General features: G+C 47.3%; 1 protein-coding gene across 17 annotated transcripts in view; it reads right to left on the reverse strand.

The window, feature by feature from the left end:
- Positions 1-22,021, reverse strand: part of PARD3 (par-3 family cell polarity regulator) — a 465,250-nt gene that overhangs the window by 210,367 nt on the left and 232,862 nt on the right. For 11 of the 17 annotated variants that reach the window (XM_040992585.1, XM_040992579.1, XM_040992584.1 and 8 more), the window contains exons 8-12: positions 16,969-17,094; positions 14,292-14,689; positions 10,108-10,247; positions 6,563-6,691; positions 4,285-4,323 (exon numbers count right to left, since the gene is read on the reverse strand). In XM_040992585.1, coding sequence (XP_040848519.1) covers positions 4,285-4,323; positions 6,563-6,691; positions 10,108-10,247; positions 14,292-14,689; positions 16,969-17,094 — 832 coding nt within the window. The remainder of the gene's footprint in view (positions 1-4,284; positions 4,324-6,562; positions 6,692-10,107; positions 10,248-14,291; positions 14,690-16,968; positions 17,095-22,021) is intronic. The other 6 variants (XM_040992587.1, XM_040992588.1, XM_040992586.1 and 3 more) reach the window with 1 other exon arrangement.

Here is a 22,021-nt window from a genome sequence, read left to right on the forward strand (position 1 = left end):
ATCTTAGTCCCCGCGGGCAGGTGCCTATGAAATGCACTGATTCTCAGAACAAATACACTGATGTGTCTTGGAGGGGAGTTATTTCTGTGATCTAGTCTCAGTGTAGAGGGAAAAATTTCCAGAAGGGAAAAGAAATAGGAATCAGTACAGAGCAGAAAATGACATCTCAAATGTCATAAAATATTAACAATTCGAGAAATCATCTCAGTAAAAAAAAAAAAAAAAATTTACATGGAGGACCTAACCCAGATAAGTTTTGTTAACCTACACACTGTAAAAGCTCAATGGTAAGATAGAAAAATGAAGCATAAAGATGCTCCATGGTGCAAAAGGCAATAAATAGTAACCAAGATCTACCTCTCTGGGGACACACCACACATGAAAACATCCTCTGCCTTCTATAGAAACAGGAAACAACTTCAGGTAGATTCCTTAAAAAAAAAATGGTTCAAAATTCTCAAGACACAATCATTACTATTTCTTTGAGAGCATGAGAGGTAGTTCTCTAACCCACGTTAGAACAAGCTGGAATGAACTTTTAAAGCCCTCATGCTCCAAAAACCATTGGTGACAATGGCACTCCCTGATGCTCCAAACCAAAACCACATATGAGCAGTCTACATGAGCATCAGTCTTTGCCAAGCACTCCGTGTGTAGGGTTTCACAGACATCCATGCACGCTCTCCAGCTGGTAAGGTTAGCGAGCACAGCAGGCCCAGAGACATGTTAGAGGATGGGACTGCTGCACTTCGGAATGAAGCAGAAACAACTCTGTGTTGGGCTCCCATTTGCTTTGCCCGACATGACTGCTTTCCCCACTCAGGGCCACACGCGCAGCCTGTGATGGGTGGAAGACGGCCCTGCGTGTTGGGAATCTCGATGACCATGCTTGCGGCATGGCTCATTCCGTTTCTATCTTGAGGCTGTAACCTTTTGAAGGTTCACTAAGATCAGGTATTCCCTGCCCTCTCAGGACCTATAGAGACAGTTCCCACCATTTTCCAGTGCTTTGGGATGGGAGAGCCAACTCCTTCCAGAACACAAAGAATTTCTGGAGCTCAGGAGGCAAAGAGCTTCTCTCTAAATAGTCAATTATCATCTATGAACTGTACGATTTCAAAGTTTTCCCTGGACACAGCAGCCCTGGGTTTCTAAGCACATCACGAATACTTTTGGTTGAATCTGTCAACAAGTTCACAGGAAGTGATGGGTATTTAGGAAAGAGAAAAGTTCATGGCCAGTAGCTGTAGGCAAGATTATCTGCACGCATCAATGTGGAGGGTGTGTTTGTACATGCGATGAGCATTGAGGTCAGTGGAACCCAGGGCGAACAGAATCCTGTCCACCAAGCAGCCAAACAGCAGAGGGCTGGAACGACCAGGGCAAAACAGGCTACCACTGCAAACACCACTTGCAAGCCTCAGAAGGCAGACCGCGCTTCTTCCACTCAAAGCCTCAGGGAGCAGGCAGACCCGGGGAAGGGCCTGGTGCCCACCTGGACCTGCAAGGCAGGTGGGAACCGCCCCTACACAACCAAGTACCTGCCACGCAACTCAGCAGGCTGAGAAAGCATGGCAAAGCAGAAACCAGCGCCAGCCAGCCTGCCTTCCAGGATAGCACACACAGGCCTACAAGCCACGGGACATCAGGAGGACGCTTTTCATGTTCTGGCCACTCAGGGGCCACCTGAGCACAGGGCTCATCCATGAGTGACCAGAGATCACCAACAGCCAGTGTAGCAGGCTCGCAGCATTACCGCACAACGCTTGCAACCCAATGCATCACTGATGCATCTCCCCTCTGTCATCCTCCCTATTCTGGCTACGCTTCTGATCAAGAAGCAAAAAGCTGATTGACACTCCAAGAATTAAGAGTAAAAAATTCACCCCTTCCCCCCCAAAAAAAAACACATAAAGAAAAACAGTGAAGGCCTGTGTATGGTTTTCTCTTGAGCTCTGGTAAGTACCAAAGACTTAATTAAAAAAAAAAGGGGGGGGGTGGCTAAAACAGACCACAGTCATCTCAGAGCCCAGAGTGCCACAGACTCCACCTCTGTCAATTTTCCCAAATACTACTGCAACAGTAAGGCTCTAACCACCCCAGTTTGTATGGCACAGCTAGCCAAGGCACAAAGAGCCACAGCTGAGAGATGACACAGAAAAGAAAAAAAATGCCCCGTGAAATAAACAGCCAAACTGTTTTAAATCAAACCATGCTTTGACCTACTTTGGAAAACTCTTTGAAGCAACGCTGTAAGAAGAAAACCATGCGAGTGTGTAAATGACTGCATGCTGTAAGGCAGGGCCAAAAAACACTTTTACACCAAGGGTCGGTTGGATGTTTATAGCAGCAACTGTAGGGCCGACAAAATGATCAACTTCTAAACTGTTTGCTGAGTCTTCAGCCCTGTCACAGCTGCCCTGGCAGGAGGAGACTGTGTGAACCAGGGGCCTTGTGCGGCCCCCAGTGCGGACGATCCCCACCGCAGCGAGGAGGAGTCCCACGTGCTCAGACTCTCACATATGGGGTTCACTGTGGAGTCTCGCAATCACCCAGGAGGGTCCCCAATTTGAAGATTCCAATCCATCAAAGATGACACTGCAAATAACTTCTGAACTCTTTAATATCTAAGACAATGATCATATGGTATCATTGCTGCTACGGTCCCTGACTTACAATGGATGGGTCTACACTAACAAATCCATCTTAGGTTGAAAATAATGTATGCTGGAACTCCACTTACTACACCTAAGGTATCAAACATCCAAGCTGAGCCCAGGCCATGCTCAGAACACTACCATGAGCTGACCATCGGACAAAATCATCCTACAGAAATCCTACGGGAAAGCGCTGAGCATCTCCTGTAATTCAGTGCATTGTCTACTAAAAACGGAAAAACACAATAAAACACCAGCCTATGAGTACATCTCCACAACTTCATCAGAAAATGCTAAGTCCTCAAATGCTGGTCGGAGATTTTGTGCACATGTTTATTTACGCAGGTGCTGAATCTTTGGCCATGCTCAACATGCACTCATTACCCCAAATTTTCAACTGAGAAACATTCAGATCTTTTAAGAATTTTCATTCAATGTTGGCATCCCTTAAAGGTACCAGTTCATGCCCTGGTTGTTCCACTTTGAATCCAGCTCCCTACTAACGGCCTGGAGTAAAGGCAGTGGAAGATGTTGCAGAAGCTTTTGCCCCTGACACCACGTAAGTAGGAGACTCAGCGAGCTCTGGGCTCCTGGCTTCATCCTGGCTCAGTTCCAGTTCTTAAGACCCTCTGGGGAAGGACCCAGTAGATAAAAGATCTCAGGTTTTTTTTTTTTAATGTTCTCAATTATTAAGATTTAAATTCAAAAACCTGGGATTTATTTTGCTGGATAGTAAGAGAAGGTAATCTAACTTTTTACATGACCAATTGTTTTAAGTGCTGACTCAAACACAGATCATCCACCTGCTAGCACCAGCATTCCATATGGGTGCTGGTTCATGCTCCAGCTGTTTCAGTTCCCATCCAGCTCCCAGCTAATGGCCATGGAAGAGGTGGGAGATGGCCCAAAACCTTGGGAACCTGCACCTGTGTGGGAAACTCAGAAGTTCCTGGTTACTGCCTTCAGATTGGCTCAGGTCTGGCTTTTCTGACCATTTGGGGAATGAACCAGTGCATGGAACACCTCTCTCTGTAAATTTGCTTTTCCAATAAAAATAAATCAATCTTAAAAATTTTTAAAAAAAAAAAAAAGGGCTTACAAGCACAGTCATGAGGTGACCCCATCTTCCTGAGCGGATCACCTGCCTTCGCTGGAGAGGGACCAGCCGCCCTGCCTACCAAGATGATGACAGCTGTCAGACTGAAACCTTGGGACTACAAACAGGTTGCTCTCACGTTCCTGTTAAGGAAACCTGTCTTTATCATGTGTTCTTAGCTCTGCCTTTGTGTCAGATCCGTGGTGTTTCCTTTCTGTTTGGGCCACGTGGAGCTGTGCTGTCTGTGGCATCTCCCGGCTCCTGGAACCCTGTGCCCACTCAGGAACTCACTTGAATGTGTCCGCCTTCCCTAGGCCTGTCTGGACAGGAGAATCACAAAGAGTAACACCCTCTGCAGGCAGCGACCGTGAGTCAGCGGGATACAAGACCACTTCGGGTCTCGGCAAACCTGTGTGTTAGCCATTACGGTGCCAGGAAAAGACAGGGAACTTCCTATGGAATTAGTAAGTAGTTAGTTCCACTGATCCTTCTCACACTTTTGCAGCCTGCCACAGGAGACAAAGCTCTTACCGTTTCTTTGGGAATCTGCATTTGGCTTGGCTCTGCGTTCTAGAAGAATCAAAGAAAAACATGAATACATATGGACGGCCAGAAGCCACCTTCGACACACAGGGGCACAACGCGATAGACTGAAGGGTACACTGCAGCTCCCTACCTACCACAAACCCCGTCACAGGTGAGCGCACTTGAACTCACACATGGCTGCCTCTTCCCCAGGGGTGCAAGCTCCTGTGTGTGTCCTCAGAACTACCGAAGCCAGACATACACCTGCTCTTGCTTGCCTCCCCTCATGAATCACGAATTTCTTATCTCAAGCAAAGCAAATCTCAAACTGTTTCCCCTTCTCTCTTCATGGCACTGCCTCTAATTATTTGTTTCTTTTCAAATGGAAACATCTGGATCTAAGGTACAACACAAGGTCTCAACAGGTGCACAGGTAGCAAAACAGACAAGGGCAATCAGACTGAACCTGCAAGCCTGCCACTCCAAAACACAACACGGGAAGGTAGACTTGCCTTCACGACACAGGTCATTTATAAGACAGATGTATAAAAAAGGACACGCTGTGATGAAGTCGTAGCGATGGGGACATAGAATTTCAGACCAGGCACCCTGGGCAGAGGGAGAGTGCTTCACTGATTGGAGTCAGCGGGTACTGTGGAGCGCATCCTTAATTCTGGGGTCCTGATTCTCTGACATGTTGAAAAGTGATTGCAACTTGCATAGGAGACTGACTGACGGGCTACTGGCTCGGTCCTTAATGAAAAGCTTACAAGTAATAAATTAAATAACCAAAGAGAGGAGGCAGCAGAAGGGAGAGACAGAAGCGTGGAAGATCAAAATTGGACAAGGGACCCTGACAAACCTGAAGTGGCGATGTTGGCAGGGACGCTGCCGGCGGCTGCTCAGAGGGAGCAATGTGCAGGCCTTGGCAAGGGACTAATGGGAAGGAAGAAGGAAAGCTGCCCCAAACTGGCTGGAAACTCCCTGCCTTTCTCTATCAGGCTCATTTACAATTTAATGGAGACATCTCCAGATTTAGGATCAGGTGGCATTTCAAGCACAAATTGGATTAACAGTGGGGGGAAAAAGATGGAAAACCCAGTTTAAATGGAGAAATAATGCATTAAACATTTCCTTAAACATAAAGCAGTTGTCATGATTTATGCAAAATTGACGTAGAACAGGCCTTTGCTTTTCAGTTGGATCCCGCTCTGAAATTTCTACAAAATCGCGCTGACTTTTTCATCTTCCTGTGACCAAGGCATGGGACACCTACGGCCCAAATTTCCCAACCTTATGAGCAATGCTTCTATAAATAGTTATAATCATAGAAGAAAAGCAGTTTTTATTTACAGGAAAAGGAAAAACTGTGAGACATCCAAGTTATGACCTAAGAGAATGAGAACCATACTCCTCAAAACCCAGCCACTCTTGTTTGACCTGGATGAATTACCATTCAGAGAAAACTAAAAGGCAGCTGAGACAAGCCAATATTCCAAAGTGATTCAACTAGAATTTGTCCGTAAATATTTGGCATTACCACTTACACTTAAAATAAAACCATTTCTTCACCACATCCCCAGGCCAAGCAGAGTCATCTAATTAATCATTTTCCCTAAAATGAAATCTAGTAGTTTTCTAGAGGAAAGATTCTAAATTGGATAAACTTCACAGACAAAGACATTCATGCCAACACTACACAAAGGCCCTGGTCTGATCGTGTATACGTAGTCAAATGAAGCAGACAGGTTGCAAACGATGCCTTTTCATTTCATTTCAAACAGGGTCCTCTCTACAGCTGGGGCATGGGAAGGGGACACTTTTTCTGTGCCACTACAGTCATTTCGGCAAGGATCCTTTTCCTTCAACAAGGGCCAGCAGGCCTCTTTTTCCGGCTCAGCCTCAGGGACTCTGCAATGCCTGCAGACAGAGAATGTGTCATATGCAGGCAGGAAGATGGCACGCTTCCAACGGCAGCCTTCGGAGTGACAGCTCTGAGATAACTGACGTCTCCGTCGTCAACCAGCCCATCTGAGCGTGCGGCAATAAACATCTGATGTCCTACAAGACGCCCCCCAGTCTGACGTCTAAACACCTGACTCTCATGACAGAGGACACCCCTCTTCAACCCAGGAAGGACACTGCTCTTGGAAAAGGGATCCTCCCAGCCACCCACCCCCCCCAAGTATCTCGCCATGGGGGCAAAGAATGTGGACCGGGCCGGGGTTGGGGAGGTCCGGCCCCAGTGCGCCAGAAAGCATTCACCGGCCCCAGGTGTACACACCAGCTCCCTCGGGTGGAAGGCGTCCTCCTGGCGGAAGACCAGCAGGCTCACGGTGCCTTCCATCTTGGTGCTTCTCAGCAGGGACACCACCTCTTCCTGGGACTTGCCGGCTATGTCCACTCCATTCACCTGAAACCAGAGACCGTGAGAGCTTAGCGGTGGCTGCCGCGGGCAGAGAAGGCACACCTGTGTCGGAGAGATAGGTCCTTGAAATACAGGCATGGCGTGGTTCCCACTTAACTCTGCCAGACACTGTGGCTCATGGCTAAGTCTGCACCGCTGGCAAAGCAACTGGGACTGGGTATCCAGTTGCCACAGAGAGAGAGAAAGAAAGAGAGAGAGCGAGAGAGAGACGGGGGGCGGGGAGAAGCAGATGAGACGGTTCCGTCTTTCACTGTTTATCCATCTGCCAAAAGCCTACAATCCTTGAGGAGTAAGAAAGACCAGGCAGACTTGCAGACTTCCCCGAGACGTCAAGTTAACACGAAACTTCACTGACTTCAGACTGAGACACTCCAGCGGCCTTTGTGTATCTCCTGTTGTCTGATGTGGAAATACTCAGTGTTGCCAAAAGGCACCAGAAATATTTGGGTAGAAATGTTTCAACATTCCAGAAAACCTGCCGAACATAGTGAAGAAGACACTTTTTCCCCTAACAGGTAAACACTAAAACAGAAGTATTTCACCTATTTAAAAAAAAAAAAAAAACAATGTCATAAGGGAATTGCAACGAGACAGGAACTTGCACAGCAGAAACGTAGGGAACCTCAGGACTTTCATGATTTCTTCAGAAGGAGAACTTCAAAACATGATACAGCGACCGGAAATGAAAGCATACTTACCCTTTATGACCTTTAAATCACATGTGCACGGGGGAGGGTGTTTTAAGTGGGTTAAATCAGCACTTGCCGCATTCACATGGCATTATGGAGTGCCGACCGGGTCTCAGTCCCGGCTGCCTGCCTCTCTCTGTTAATGCTCCAGGGAAAAACAGCAGAGATGAGGCAAGTACACAGGCCCCAGTCAAATACACGGAACACAGGGCAGGAGTTCCTGGCTCCAAGCTTCGGCTGCAACAGTTCCAGCTAAGGTAACAAGTGGAGGAGCGAAACGCCAGATGCCAAGAGCTCTCTCACTTTCTCTAGATCTCCCACTCTGTGTTGCTCTGATAACTCAATCTCTTCGAAAAACTACATCAAAATTTCCCATTTATTCAAAATTTAAAATAGCACTTTCTTGCAAAACAACCCTATGGAACCCAGCATTCTATTCTGATGCGATGGTGGGTTCAAAGAAGGCGGAGGGGGAAAAAAAATCCTACACAGATGAAAAATGACAATCCAGTGAGTCTGTGGATCCGTTTACCTTTGTCCCCTTCCACAGCCCAGACCCCCAGACGCGCTGTTTGCAGAGCGGCTGACGGAGTACAGATCCAGGAAGACAGGGTTCAAAGAGCAGAAACAAAATCTCAGGCTTAGGGCAGATCTGACAGCTCCGAGAGGACACAGGTGTGCAGGCCGTCCCTGAAGCTCGCGAGCAGGCCGTTTGCAGAGGGTTGGCTTGAGGTAGGTAGGTATGTGATGAGGGAAAACAGAAGACTCCAACATGGGAGGAGGGGTGTGACACGCTGGGGGGGCTGCATGTGCACAGGGATTCCAGAGTGCAAAGTAAGACGGCTCCATCCATGGCCCACAGGGAACAGGCCCGGACGCTGTGCACGCAAGGCTGTCATGTGATTTACCCTGTGCCAGCAGACACAGGGAGTGTGATTCATGGGAACTCTTTTTTTTTTTAAAAGATTTATTTTTTTCCATTAGAAAGTCAGATATACAGAGAGGAAGACAGACAGAAAGGAGGATATTCCTTCTGCTGATTCACTCCCCAAAAGACCACAACAATCAGAGCTGCGCTGATCCGAAGCCAGGAGCCAGGAACTACTTACTTCTGGGTCTCCCATGAGGATGCAGGGTCCCAAGGCTTTGGGCCGTCCTCGACTGTTTTCCCAGGCCACAAGCAGGGAGCTGGGTGGGAATCAGCCGCCGGGACATGAACTGGCGCCCATATGGGATCCTGGTGTGTGCAAGGCGAGGATGTTAGCCCCTACGCTCCTGTGCCAGGCCCAATTCACTGGAAATCTTAAACACACAGAGCTGGGCAGCACAGAGGACCACTACACTGGAGTTCCACACCCCAAGGGGTAGGCAACTGGCTGCAGAGAGGAAGGCATGAGTGGGGATCCAAGCCCTTTGAAGGAGTCCCGGTGGCTCCCTAAACCCAGCTTCCTGATAATGTGTATCCTGGGAGGCAGCAGGTGATAGTTCAAGTACTCGGGTCCCCATCACCCACGGGGAGAAACCTGAACTGAGATCCAGGCTGCTGGCTCAGCCTAACCCTGCCCCAGCTGTGCTGGACCTCTAGGAGTGAACCAGTTGGGAGATCTCTAACACTGCCTCTATCCTTCAAATTATATGTGTGTATGAATGTGTCTACACACAAATAATTCAATTTTAAGGTATAAGAAAAAAAACACTAATAAGATAGAAAGGTATACTTTGCCACTGGCAACTGAATGCTATTTAATGGCTAGGGAACACAGCACTTGCTCATAGGATGGCAGACTACGGATGGCTAATAAACTATGCATATCCTCTTTCTTCTACTTCTCTCATGTGTACAAGTCTCCACATGAAAAGAAATTATTTCCAAAATCACATTTACACTTGGAGATGGGCTGGGACAGCAAAGAACCAAAATGCTTGAGGTACAGAAAGGAAACTTCCAGAAATGGTTCCTTCTTTGTTCCTTCTGACACCACGCTTGCATGTCTCGATTCACTCTGTGCTGCCATATAAAAATTCCCTTTCTCCTGTCATGGAGATGCAGTGCTTGCTGGTGTCTGCTCCGATTACATAGGAGGTGGCGTCTCGCTAGTGCCAGACGTGAACACACAACGTGGAGAAAGAGAACTATGCAGCCACAGCGCTGGCATGCAAGCAGCCATGTAACCTGAACTCATAACCTCAGGCTGGGGAACCTCAGGCGTAAACTCAACAGGCAAAACACAGAATGTAAAACAGACACACGTTGTGTTGGGACGCATGCTTCTGCTGAGAAGTACGATGGAACATCCTAGTGTATGAAGAAGCTCCCAGGATGGACTTGACAATGCAACTCATGGAGAGCAAGGAAGTGGACAGGTATGTAAAACCCACACCTACAACACGGCATCCCACTCAGGCACTGGCTGGGGACCTGCTTGCTCCATTCACAACCCAGCTCCTTGTCAATGTTTCTGGGAAAGTAACAGACGTGAGCCCAAGTGCTTGGGCCCCGACACCCCTGTGGGAGACACAGATAAAGTCCAGGCTCCTGGCTTCAACCTGGCCCAGCCCTGATCATTTGAGAAATAAACCAAGCAGCTAGAAGATTAATCTCTCTTTCTCTTCCTCTGTGTGCATCTTTGTATCCCGTAAACTGCCCTGCAGGTATATAAACACCTCATTTAATAAAAACAGCAAGGGGGAGGCAGGCGAAGGACTGCTCACCTCTATCAGCCGGTCTCCGGCCTTAAGCCGGCCGTCCTGGATGGCCGCGCCCCTGGGGAGGATGTTCTTCACGTAGATGGGAGCGGAGCCGCCTATGGTCACGTCGCGGGAAGTGATGCTGAACCCCAGTCCCTCTGAACCTAAAGCAGGGAAGAGAAGAGAGAAGGAGATGAGCTGACCACAGGTGTCACACAGGGCATCCATCACTGCCCTCTGCTGAGGACTCGGTGGAACCTTCCCAACAGCCATCGCTGCCTCCATTGCTTCAAGAGCCAGCCGCAGTCTCTGAAATGAGCTCAATCACGGAGGCCGCGGGCAGCTGCAGCCATCAGAAGTCATTAGCCCAAGAAGGAATGACGTCCTACTCAAAGACGGCGACTAGGAATGCAGAAATACGCCTGGGAAACGTGTTGCCAGTTGATCTGACTTTGTAAGCACAAAATGAACTTCACCTCTCTACGTGGAGAAAAATAAACTCTGCTAAAACCTGCAGGAAGGGGACCAGATGGCACCACCTGCCGGACTAACACCATACAGGTGCACTGGTTCGTGTCCTGGCTGTAACATTTCCAATCCAGTGCCCCAATGCACCTGGAAGAATGGACAAAGAACGCCCAAATGTTTAGGCCCCTGCCACCCAGGAGGGAGACCTGAAAGTAGCACTTGGCTTTGCCCTGGCCCAGTCCTGGCTGTTTTGAACATTTTGGAATGAATCAGCAGGTGGAAGACTTCCATTGCACCTACACACACACACTTAAAGAATTTAAAAGAATTGAATTTCCTCTCTACCTGAGAAAAACAAACCCTTTTTTTTTTTAAAGATTTATTTTTATTGGAAAGTCAGATACACAGAGAGGAGGAGACAGAGAGGAAGATCTTCCACCGGATGATTCACTCCTCAAGCAGCTGCAAAGGTTGGAGCTGAGCCAATCCGAAGCCAGGAGACAGGAGCTCTTCTGGGTCTCCCACAAGGGTGCAGGGTCCCAAGGTTTTGGCCTTGCCACCAGCAGGGAGCTGGATGGGAAGCGGGTCTGCCGGGATTAGAACCGGCTCCCATCTGGGAACCTGGGTGTGCAAGGCGAGGACCTTAACCACTACGCTATCGCGCCGGGCCCAAAATAAACCTCTTCTTAAGCCTGAATTGAGAATGATGTTGACAGAGAAGGTGAAGCATACGCATGGAGACAGAAAAGGCATGGGAAGAAAGGAACTTACAGGCACAGGCAACAGAACTTCCTGCACTCTACCTCACTAACTCGAAACCCACACACTCTTGGCTCTGGTCCCGTCTAATTAACCTGGATCCATCCACACATCACTCTCTAAAATGGAAAAAAAAAAAAAAAAAAAAAAAAGGCTGTGCTCATTCTCCACTTGCACCCACCTCATTGGAGAATCATGGTATTGTATTTCAAGGTACTAAAATTAATGAGGCCCTTTCCAATGACTCGACTGACTTGTATAATTTAAGTTCTCAGTTCTTTGTGGAAGCTTCCTTGATAAGCAATCTTGCAAGCTCAATTCAGGGCAGGCAAAGGGGGTTAAATGTCACCAGCACCGACACGCCAGGAGCCAAGATGCACAGAGGGGAAAAAAATGAGACGATAATGACAAATTTCTAATGAATCACAGAATTATTCTAGCACTCCTGGTAATGAATAGTAATCTTCTACTCAGGCTTAAAAAAAAAAAAAAAAAAAAAGACTTTCCTTCCTAAGATACTAGGTTCCATTTCAGCTAAATAACAGACCAAATACGAGCTTATTATGAGAAGAACAGGGAGATCTGGACAGGAGAAGGAACTGCAGGCCCTTTAACGCAGCTCTCGGGGTACAGGGAAACAGCACAGAGAGAATGGGGTCCACACACAGGACTCAGGGGAACGGAGCTGCAAGAGGAAGCAAGGGGGAAGACAGAATCCACAATCACTGCACCTGTAGCAGCTCTGCCGTAAATTATTCTCCTGTTTCAACAAAACACTCGTTTTTCCTCCAGGCTGCAGTCACGGTCATGGACCCGGACTGGTAATTTCTGAAGGCTTCCGTGTGGCAGGCTTGAATGGCGTCCTGTCTATATGAAATTTTCCTAATTATCCCGCCGGGACCTTCCCATGGGTCTCTGTGCCTTCATGGAACTCGGGTGACTTGCAATAACATTTATGAAGGAAGAATTCTAAATGATCCTCCTTTGGCAATAATCATCTGTATGAACTACAAAGACTGACTGCGAGGTGAACCTCACAATACTATTAAAATATTAGCAATAACCCCTAAATCTGTAAGCTAAAAGTTCAGCCAACGACCTTTAAAAGAAAGATAAATAGATATCAATTTTCATTTAGCAAAGCCAACAAAACATTTTGCCCTGACTGAAACAGATTACTGACCTTCTCCTCCAGCTTTATTAAAAAGCTAATTTCTACAAAAGAGCAGGGTATTTGAGAACGGCAATAAATATTAAGAAATCATCATTATGGAAGCAAGCACATTGCAGTGGTCTGTCCCGCACGTCCTGTGACACAGCTCTCACTCTGTGCCAAAGAACTGCTTCCAGCAGGCTCCTCTTGCCTACAGTGACAGTTGGCCTCAGTTTTGGAAGAAATGGTATGAAAGAACATTAGTTTACTTACCATCCTGCAGTGGAAATTACTGATTTTCAAAAAAGCTGAAAAAATCCACTTGTATCCATTCAACTGCCACGCAGTTATTATGAAATATCTGTATTCGATGCTAGTCACAATGAGCAGGGGTGGGGGTTGACCGCAGTGGCTAAGACTCCACTTGGGGACACCCTCATTCTGCATCACAGAAGGACTGGGTTTGAGTCTGGGCCCACTTTTTTTTTTTAATTTTATTTATTTTTATTGCTAAGACAGGTTTGCAGAGAGAAGGCGAGACAGAAAGAAGGAACTTCCAATCACTGTTTCGCTCGCCCCATGGCCGCATAGGCTGGAGCTGAGACGATCTAAAGCCAGGAGCCTACTCCAGATCTCCCACATGGGTACAAAGTGGCAAGGATTTGAAGCCATCCTCCACTGCCTTCCTAGGCCATTGCAGCCAGCTGGATGGCAAGTGGAGCAGCCAGGACACAAACTGGTGCCCGTATGTGATGCCAGCACTTGCAGGTGGAAGATTAGCCCATAGAGCCACGACACAGACACCTTGGGTCTGCTTCAGAATGCAGCTTCCTGCAGAGGTGCACCCTACCCAGGGTGCTGGTGGCTCCCTGAGGGACACTGGGCACTGGGCTCCCGGTGTTGGCCTGTCCCAGATGGCAGCAGTCATGGGCATTTAGGGGAATGAAGAGGTGGATGGAGGATTGGAGGATGTAGCTCTGACTCTGGCTGAAAATAAAGCAAGCCTTCTTTTTTTGGAGCATCAGAGTAATTTCTCTTCACCTTTATTTGCAACTAACGATTCGCTTTCACATAAATATCTTTACACGAGTTGGCCACATCTTCTCAGAGCTAGCAAATTCAAATCCAAAATAACTATGGAGCTTGGTATCATTTAAATCCGCCAGGTAAGGACAATATTTGGGCAAACTAGCATTTTTATTTTTATTTTTATTTGATTCAGCACAACATCTGAAATGACTTTGAATAAAGGCAATCACATCTCCTATAAATGGTAGGAGATGTGATTTTGAATGGTAGCCAAAATTGGATCACTGAAGTTCCCATTTTTTATTCAATACAATAATCATAGTGAAAAACTATACTGAAGGGAAGCTTCCTGCCCCAGCCTCAAAAGGGAATGAGAAGCCATCTCCTTGTGGCAGTCAGGTGAACTATAGTCCACTTGCGTTAAGATTTGTCCCAGAATGTTCCCTGGGAATGGAGGGAAAAGAGGGAAGGAGGGATGGGTTGGAGCCTCAAGAGCAAGCTCTCTCTTGAAAGGTGGATGTGACAATGAACTGGTCACACTGGGACCACTGGCGGCTGCTCATACCCACCTCTCTTGCTTATAAAACAAGACAGAACAACTTGTGGCACGCACTTGGCCCTGAGGCCCTAGTTCTGCCTGGAGGCTCTGTCCTCATTTCTGTGGCACACAGGACAACCCGTTGGCCCATTCTCCACTACCTGAAATTAATACCGATTCAGTAAGATTCTCATTCCCAAACAGCAAATAGAACTGGACAAGTCCCAGGAAGGAAGTTGACAGGGGACAAGATGGCCACACCTTTCTTGAGCTGGATGTTGAGCCTCTTGCCTATCTTCTTGGTGCTGTAGGTGCTGCCCATGGTGGAGCTGAAGGTGCCAACCCCATGCAGGGCTGGTGTAGGGGCGCCGGGTGGCCGGGCTGCAGGCTGCTGTGGCGCCATGTGAGGTAGTCGCGTGTGAGCATCCGGGTGATCCTGTGCTTGGGGAATTCTAGGGACCCGGGGAGGTCCAGGGAGCCCCAGGCCACTTGCAACCCTGCTGTCCCCACATGGGGGGCTGTCCGGGCTGAAGCGGCTGGGGCAGGCCTGGCGACTCTCGTTCTGGGAGAGCAGCTCGTACTGCTCCTTCATGGCGGCGGGCACCACATGGAACCAGATGAGGGGCGTGCGCATGGCTTGGCGGAACACGTGCTGTGCTCTGTGGAAAGAACGGACAGGCCCACATGAAGACACAGAAGTTTCAGCCCACATGCAAGCCATTAAGAAAGCAAGGGCTGACAACTGAATCATGAGAGGGAGAACCCATGCGCCAGCCATGTCTGGGAGCGCTCAACAGGAGGAACAGGGTTGATCGTCCACACACAAGAAACTTTGTTTTTTCCCTAAAGATTGTATTGAAAGTCAGAATTGAAGAGAGCGGTCTTCCATCTGCTTGTTCATTCCCCAAAATGGTCTCACAATCCAGGGCTGGACCAGGTCCACATCAGATTTATCCCATCTACCACCTAGGTGCAGTGACCCAAGCATTTGCAACATCCTCTGTTGCTTTTGCAGGTGCATTAGCAGGGAGATGGAGGGGAAATGGAGCAGGTGAGATTTGAACCCATGTTCACATGAACACCCACACTACAGACAGCATCTTGACCTGATATCCCACAACGCCAGCCCCTCCACAAATTTCCTCTAAAACAACAATAGAAAAATGAGTGACCACCACAGACGAAGTGCGGTGCCCTCAAAGGAAATTCATGAAGCTAAAGCTTTAAGTACGACAGAAGTATTATAAACCCACACACATAAAGGTAGCTTTCACTCCGTCACATTAGCCAATACAGCTTGGAGAAGTTACGAGACATTTCCTCACAATGGAATCGTGTGTGGGCGGGCATTGGGGTACAGCATGTTTAGCCACTGACTGTGATGCCAGCATCCCATATGAACACCTGTTCACCTCTGGGCTACTCACCCTCAGAGCCAGCTCCCTACTAATGTCTCTGGGAAAGCAGCAGAAGATGGCCTAAGTTGGTGGACCCCTGCATCTACATGAACAACCTAAAGTACACTTCTGGATTCGGACCAGCCTAGCGCCAACATTGTAGCCAGATGGAGGGAGAACCTACTAATGGAAATGCTAATGGCAGTGAGGCTAGTGCTACTTCCCAATGCCGGCACCATCCACCCAGCTCATTCCTGCCTTGCTCCATACACCACCTGTTAGCTCATTGATGGAATGACTTGAATCAGAATAAAGTCAACCTGAACATAACACAAAACTGGTCCAAAGGACTTTTTCCTGCCAAAATCAAAGTTGGAATTAGAGCCTTATTATTTTAAAAAGCATTTGATAAATGACCTGGCATTCTGAAATATACCACAGTGCCGAGACCAAACCCCTGTGATGGAAAGGTATGACCCAGTCTCCTCTCTCCCTTAGCACAACATCTCCTGCCCTGTCAGTTACAAAAGGAATTTGCTAAATTGAGAGGATGGGAATGCTGGTGCTACAAGGTCCTTGCCAATCACCAAACTCAAGATGTCATTTGTGGGAGGAGCAGGTGATAGATATGTCACCATTTGCAATGCCAGCATCTCATATGGGTACCAATTACAGTGCCATCTGCTTGACTTCAAATCCAGCTTCCCACCAACACACCTGGAAAAGCAGAAAAAACTGGTCCAAGTGCTTGGATTCCTACTGGCCACATGGGAGACCCAGAAAAAGTTCCTGGCAACTGAAGTGCTTCTGCCTGGCTATTGTGGACATCTGGCATGAGCCAGTGAATGGAATTTTGTCACCTATACTTAAAATAAACAAACAAATAAATGGGCCCAACACAGGAGCTTAGTGGTTAAATCCTTGCTTTCCATGCACTGGGATTCTATATAGGTGCCAGTTCATGCCCTGGCTGCTCTGTTTCCCATCCAGGTCCCTCTTGTGGCCTGGGAAAGCAGTAGAGAACAGCCCAAAGCTTTGGGACCCTGCACTCATGTGGGGAACTTGGAAGAAGCTCCTGGGTGCTGGCTTCGGATTGGCTCAGTTCTGGCCACTGCGGCCATTTAGGGAGTGAACTGGCATTGGGAGGATGTCTGTCTGTCTCTCCTTCTCACTGTGGGTCTAACTTCACAAAGAAAATAAATAACTCTTAAAAACAAAATCATTTTTCCAACAGGTCAGAACCTTGCTGGCCAATTTCATCCAGAGAGGTTGTTTCAGGGAATGTCTAGATTTGTTGTGCCCTTTGCAATGACCATGTGCTTCTTCCCAGCACCCCCCATGGACTGCGGATACGGGTGACAGTGACTGGGTTCCTGCGAGTCAGGAAAGCAGGTGCAGGTCTCAGGGTAGTTTGGCATCTATGGTAGTAAGCACCCTATGTTTGCGTCAGAAGGCCAGCTCATGGCCAAAAGCGTTCCTGTCCTGTTCCCGACGGAGGCCAGAGGCACGTCTGCCAAGGCACTCCACATGTCCACACTCACTGCTCAAATCTTCTGTTGCGAAGGTCGCCGTCATTGATCCTGACGATGCAGTCGTTCTCCTGGAAGAGGCCTTCGTGCTCAGCCTTCCCTCCTTTCTCCAGACGCTTCACCAGGAGGCCCAGCGTTCTGGAACACGAAGAAAGCAAGCGATTACACAGGAAGTGCCCCCAGCCGCACAGACGCCCTCTGACGGCCTGAACGCTAGTACCCCACTTACAAAAAAGCTCCTTCTCCAAAGGCATGGGGAACAGGACGACTCCCAGATGTCACCCTAACAGCGAGGCACAAATCACAATGATCTAAAAGACCATGATGCAGCTACGGAGCCTTTGGGTAAGTACGGGAAAACATTTGCTGCATCACCAGTATTAGCTAAACAAAGCAACCTTGACACTTAAAAATGCTTCAAAGTCCTGGGCCCAGCAAGGTAGCCTAGCAGCTAAAGTCTTCATCTTGCATGCACCAGGAACCCATATGGGTGCCGGTTCTAATTCCGGCAATTCTGCTTCCCATCCAGCTCCCTGTTTGTGGCCTGGAAAAGCAGTCGAGGATAGCCCAAAGGCTTGGGAGCCTGTACCCGCGTGGGAAACCCAAAAGAGTCTCCTGGCTTCAGATCAGTTCAGCTCTGGCTGTTGTGGCCCTTGGGGGGTGAAGTAAATCAATGGACGAAGATCTTCCTCTCTGTCTCTCCTCTTTTCTGTGTATCTGACTTTGTGACAAAAATAAAATAAATCTTTAAAAAAAAATTATGCTACAGCATCCAGAAATGGCTTAGGTGTCTCCATGGGGAGCATATGTGTCTGTGAAGAGCTGTGACAGGCTCTGTCTTCAGTAAATTATCTTTTTTTTTTAAAAAGATTTATTTTTTATTTTTATTGGAAAGGTGGATATACAGAGAGGAGAGCTAGAGAGGAAGATCTTCCGTCCGATGATTCACTCCCCAAGTGAGCCGCAACGGCCGATGCTATGCCGATCCGAAGCCAGGAGCCTCTTCCAAGTCTCCCATGCGGGTGCAGGGTCCCAAAGCTTTGGGCCGTCCTGGACTGCTTTCCCAGGCCACAGGCAGGGAGCTGGAAGGGAAGCGGGGCTGCCGGGACTAGAACCGGTGCCCATATGGGATCCCAGGCGTGCAAGGTGAGGACCTTAACCACTGCGCCACTGCGCCGGGCCTAAGTAACTTGTCTTTGTGCTCAAGTAACTAGAAAGCTAATCTCACTGCTCAAAGCTTTGCTCGGCCTTAGCCTCTGATTTCAACAGTGCCCAAAAACTCAGAACTCCTTCAAAAGGTGCAACGTTCTCCAAGGGAAAATCAGGGTTGGACTGAACTCTTACGAACCCTTCCACTCCCCAATAAAACATTCTGTATATCCTGGCGGGGGAGGAGGGAAGGGGGACCAGTAGTTTTTGGGATCACAGGGTGAGCAAAAGGAATCCTGCCTACTTTCCCTGATGCCATATATTTTATATTACGATCATGTCAACTTTTATGTGAAGTTATTTTTGATACATCGCAAACCCTCCCCATGCCAAAGTGTTGAAAACAAACAAACATAAAACACAACAGTCCAGGTCCTGGAATTCGGAATCCTGCAAAAACGAAAATGACACACCCAGTCACCCATGTATGCTGTCCAGGGCAGATTCATAACCTGCAGGATTGTGCACGCACTTGCGAGTAAAAACAGACCCACACGAGCAGCTTCTTCCTTTAAAGTTTTATAGGAATTGGTGTGTCTACTGCCAGCCACTTATCTCACTCTGCTGCTATATCCACTCCTTATCTCTGCTACCGCACTGTAAGCAGATGGAGAACACGGGATTCAGCAACTCGTGCTCAAGCACTTAGACGGGAGTGAGGTTTTGATAAATGACAACTGAATTTATGGGTGATGGAGTTTAGCTGAGGCAAACAGTCTTCTGCAAAAACAGAATGGAGATTCAGAGCCGTCTTCTCCAGCAGGGCATCGCTGACCCTGCTGAACTGAAATCCCAGACAGCAACAACCTGCTTCCTTGCTGAATATTTATAAGGCCACTAACTTCATCCTAGCGCATCACAATAAACAGGTACGATGCCAGTCTTCCAACTTAGAAGAACAAAAATAGGACACACATCTTTACATTACCCATTAGGATTTTGTCAGACATTCAGCATCTACCACTCCAAGAGTGTCAGAATACTAGAGACTGGCAAAAGCCTTATTTAGATAATTTTTGATTACTTACATTCATATATTGCAGCTACATTAACATGCGGTTTGATCTGAACTTAATGATGTACCATATTTAATGGGCCTGACTTAGCAGCTAACTAGCACTACTAATTGGTTTAACTTTATAAACGCGTTTCCAATAGATCCTTGCATTATTTATTACAGTTTAAAGCAGTGTAATTTAGAAATCTATACTTCCCTTCCATAAATGACATCCATGCTTTTATCAGATGACGGGGTCAATGGATTTATATTCATCCAGATAATCTCTTTTCTTCATTAAACCTATTTATTTTTTTTTAAATCCTGGTAATCATTTTAGAATAATCACCCAAAGCAAAACAGTACGCTGCGTCTCATTGATCAAATGTCTCAGTTTCGGCCTCAGTCCTCCTTTGTGGACAAATGGAATCAGAGTAAAAAAATCCTACAGCCTATTTAAATACTCTGCCTCACTTTCAGGGAACAAAAGGAAGCTACCAACCAAGGCATACAAACCTAATGCTGCTCAAAGTGTCGCCAAAAAAATCTCAGATTCCTCCATCTCAGGGTCAGACATGAGGTGATCCAAGAGGGGTGAGAGAGGGGGCGTCACCTTGACGGATGCAACGAGTGATCAGGGAAATCAACAGAACAGGCTGAATTAAGGTGAAGTTAGTAGCCTGCTGATTTCCAAGTACTTGACTACCCTATTAGAAATCATTCTCTTTAAAAAGAATGGATTCATTTAAAAGCAAAGTGGCACAATCTGCAAAATTATCTCATTTGCACCAGTAGGTGAAAATGATTACAAAAGGAATGGGAATGAGCTATCAAAAAATGTACATATATTCCCTGGAAAATGTAGTTGATAACAGCCAGGCTGTAAGGAAAAGTGCCTCAGGAGGGAGATGGTGGGCAAGTAGGAATGGCAGATGCTTCCGCCTCCTGAGGCAAGGCCGTCTCCTGCAGCATAATTAAAAGCAATGTTGGGGACATCTCACAGGCTGGACCAGCAACTAGGATTTATTCTAGGGTAGCAAAAGGAGGGTTGCTATAACCAAGTGACCCCAGCGACACCGTCTCTGGGTCTGGGGGTTATGGTGGCACCACACGTGCAGGTGCAGAGAACAGACATTTGTCATGTCGGTGAGCTCCGGTGTCCTCTGCTGGGGCAACCTTACCCCCTCAGCAGAAAAAACGAACACTGCAAAATTAAACAAACAAGCAAAACAAAAAGGAAGAAGAAGGGAGTAGGGCAGGAGGTAAGCTGGGCTGGGGAAAACGTTCCAGGAACCAAACACAGCGCAGAGGCTACGTCCACAAACCCAGGAAGGCAGCAAAGACTTTGCTTTTGTGAACAGGTGGTGCAGATGGAGTCAATGACGGCAGGGCCTGGGGACAAATGAAGTGGAAGGCCCGCCTATATCCATCATGCCATCTAACATAAACCCGACTCAGCTCACCTGCTTTTCTAGCAAATGAGTTTTGCCTGCTTTGTATGGAAACATATCCCCAAACATCTCCCTACGTGTGACACACCTGTTTTGAAATTGGGAATGAGGGGAGTTAAAACAAAAAAAATCCTGTGCATGCCTGCACAAGTCACTTCTGAGTAAGCCTCCAATAGTCTCCCCACCAAACAGCAATGACCAGGTAAGACTCTGAAGACTCATAGTTCATGGTCAATGTTTCTTTTGTTTAAAACAAATGGGGGGGTGGGGGCGCAGACAGTAAAACAACATACATCTCCACAAAGTCATTGAAATGCTGCCCCTCTACACATGATTTTGGATGCGTAATTAGAAATGTAACTCCGTAGATTATATTAAGGATTGCACCACTACATTTTTACAAGGTTCATTAGCCTAATTATACACTTAATTAAAACAAACTCAGTCACACATGTTAACATTTTCAATTCCAAGGATAAATTACAAACCAATGATACCACTCAAAGGAAGGAACAAATGTTTTATTGACATCTAATCTGGCTGAGGAAGTCTGAGTCCCCCTTGCTACGCGAGCTCCGAGCGCTGCCACCCAGCAGTATGGAAATGCTCGCAATGTTAGAGCCGATGCAGCAGGGAGTCAGCACCTCAGGGCGGGAGGCCGGGGGACACTGGGCACAGAGAAGTCCTACTCCGTAACACACACGGTGAAACTGACCCAAAAAGCTAAATGGAGAACTCCTTCGGATTCAGGCAAAAATGCCACACGCTAGGTTCCTATACGTAAAAAAAAAAAAAAAAAAAAAAAAAAACCACACAATTTATCTCAATGTGAAAATCTCAGCTTGTCTAATACAAACGCACTGGCGATGGTCCACTACCAACAAAAACCAAGATATGTCCGAGGACACATGACTGAACACTCCTAGACTTTGGACCCAGTGGATAGTGTAAACCAGTTTTCCTAAGATAATTCCACGATGACCTTCAAACTGGCACTAGTTCTTCACGAACATGCGGACCAATGGACTCAACAAGTGTGCACTGAGATTCTCAAAGTTAGAACATATCTTCCCCCAGGCTCCCAAGGTCAGAAAAGCACGATGCTTTCCTATCCTGTAAAGAGGACTCACCAGTTACTCTAGGGTGGACAAACAACACTAAAGAAATGACTGCTTTAAATCACATACAAGTCACTGGGCTCCTATTCTCACCTTGAGAGCATGAGGTTAAGCGATGTTAACATGCCTAGGGCCAAAATCAGTTTAAAAAAAAAAAAAAAGGTACAGAAGCTAGGTTCAATCCCAAGCAGATGGACAGTGCTGGACAAGTGCCCTGCCAGGTGTGGACTTTGACCTAACACATGGTCTAGGCAGTCACTGGCTGGCAGGGAGGCGATGCCCTATGTCCA

The sequence above is a fragment of the Ochotona curzoniae genome, unplaced genomic scaffold, assembly GCF_017591425.1.
Source record: "Ochotona curzoniae isolate NIBS_2020 unplaced genomic scaffold, NIBS_Ocur_1.0 contig_78, whole genome shotgun sequence".
In the NCBI taxonomy this organism is placed as follows: Eukaryota; Metazoa; Chordata; class Mammalia; order Lagomorpha; family Ochotonidae; genus Ochotona; species Ochotona curzoniae.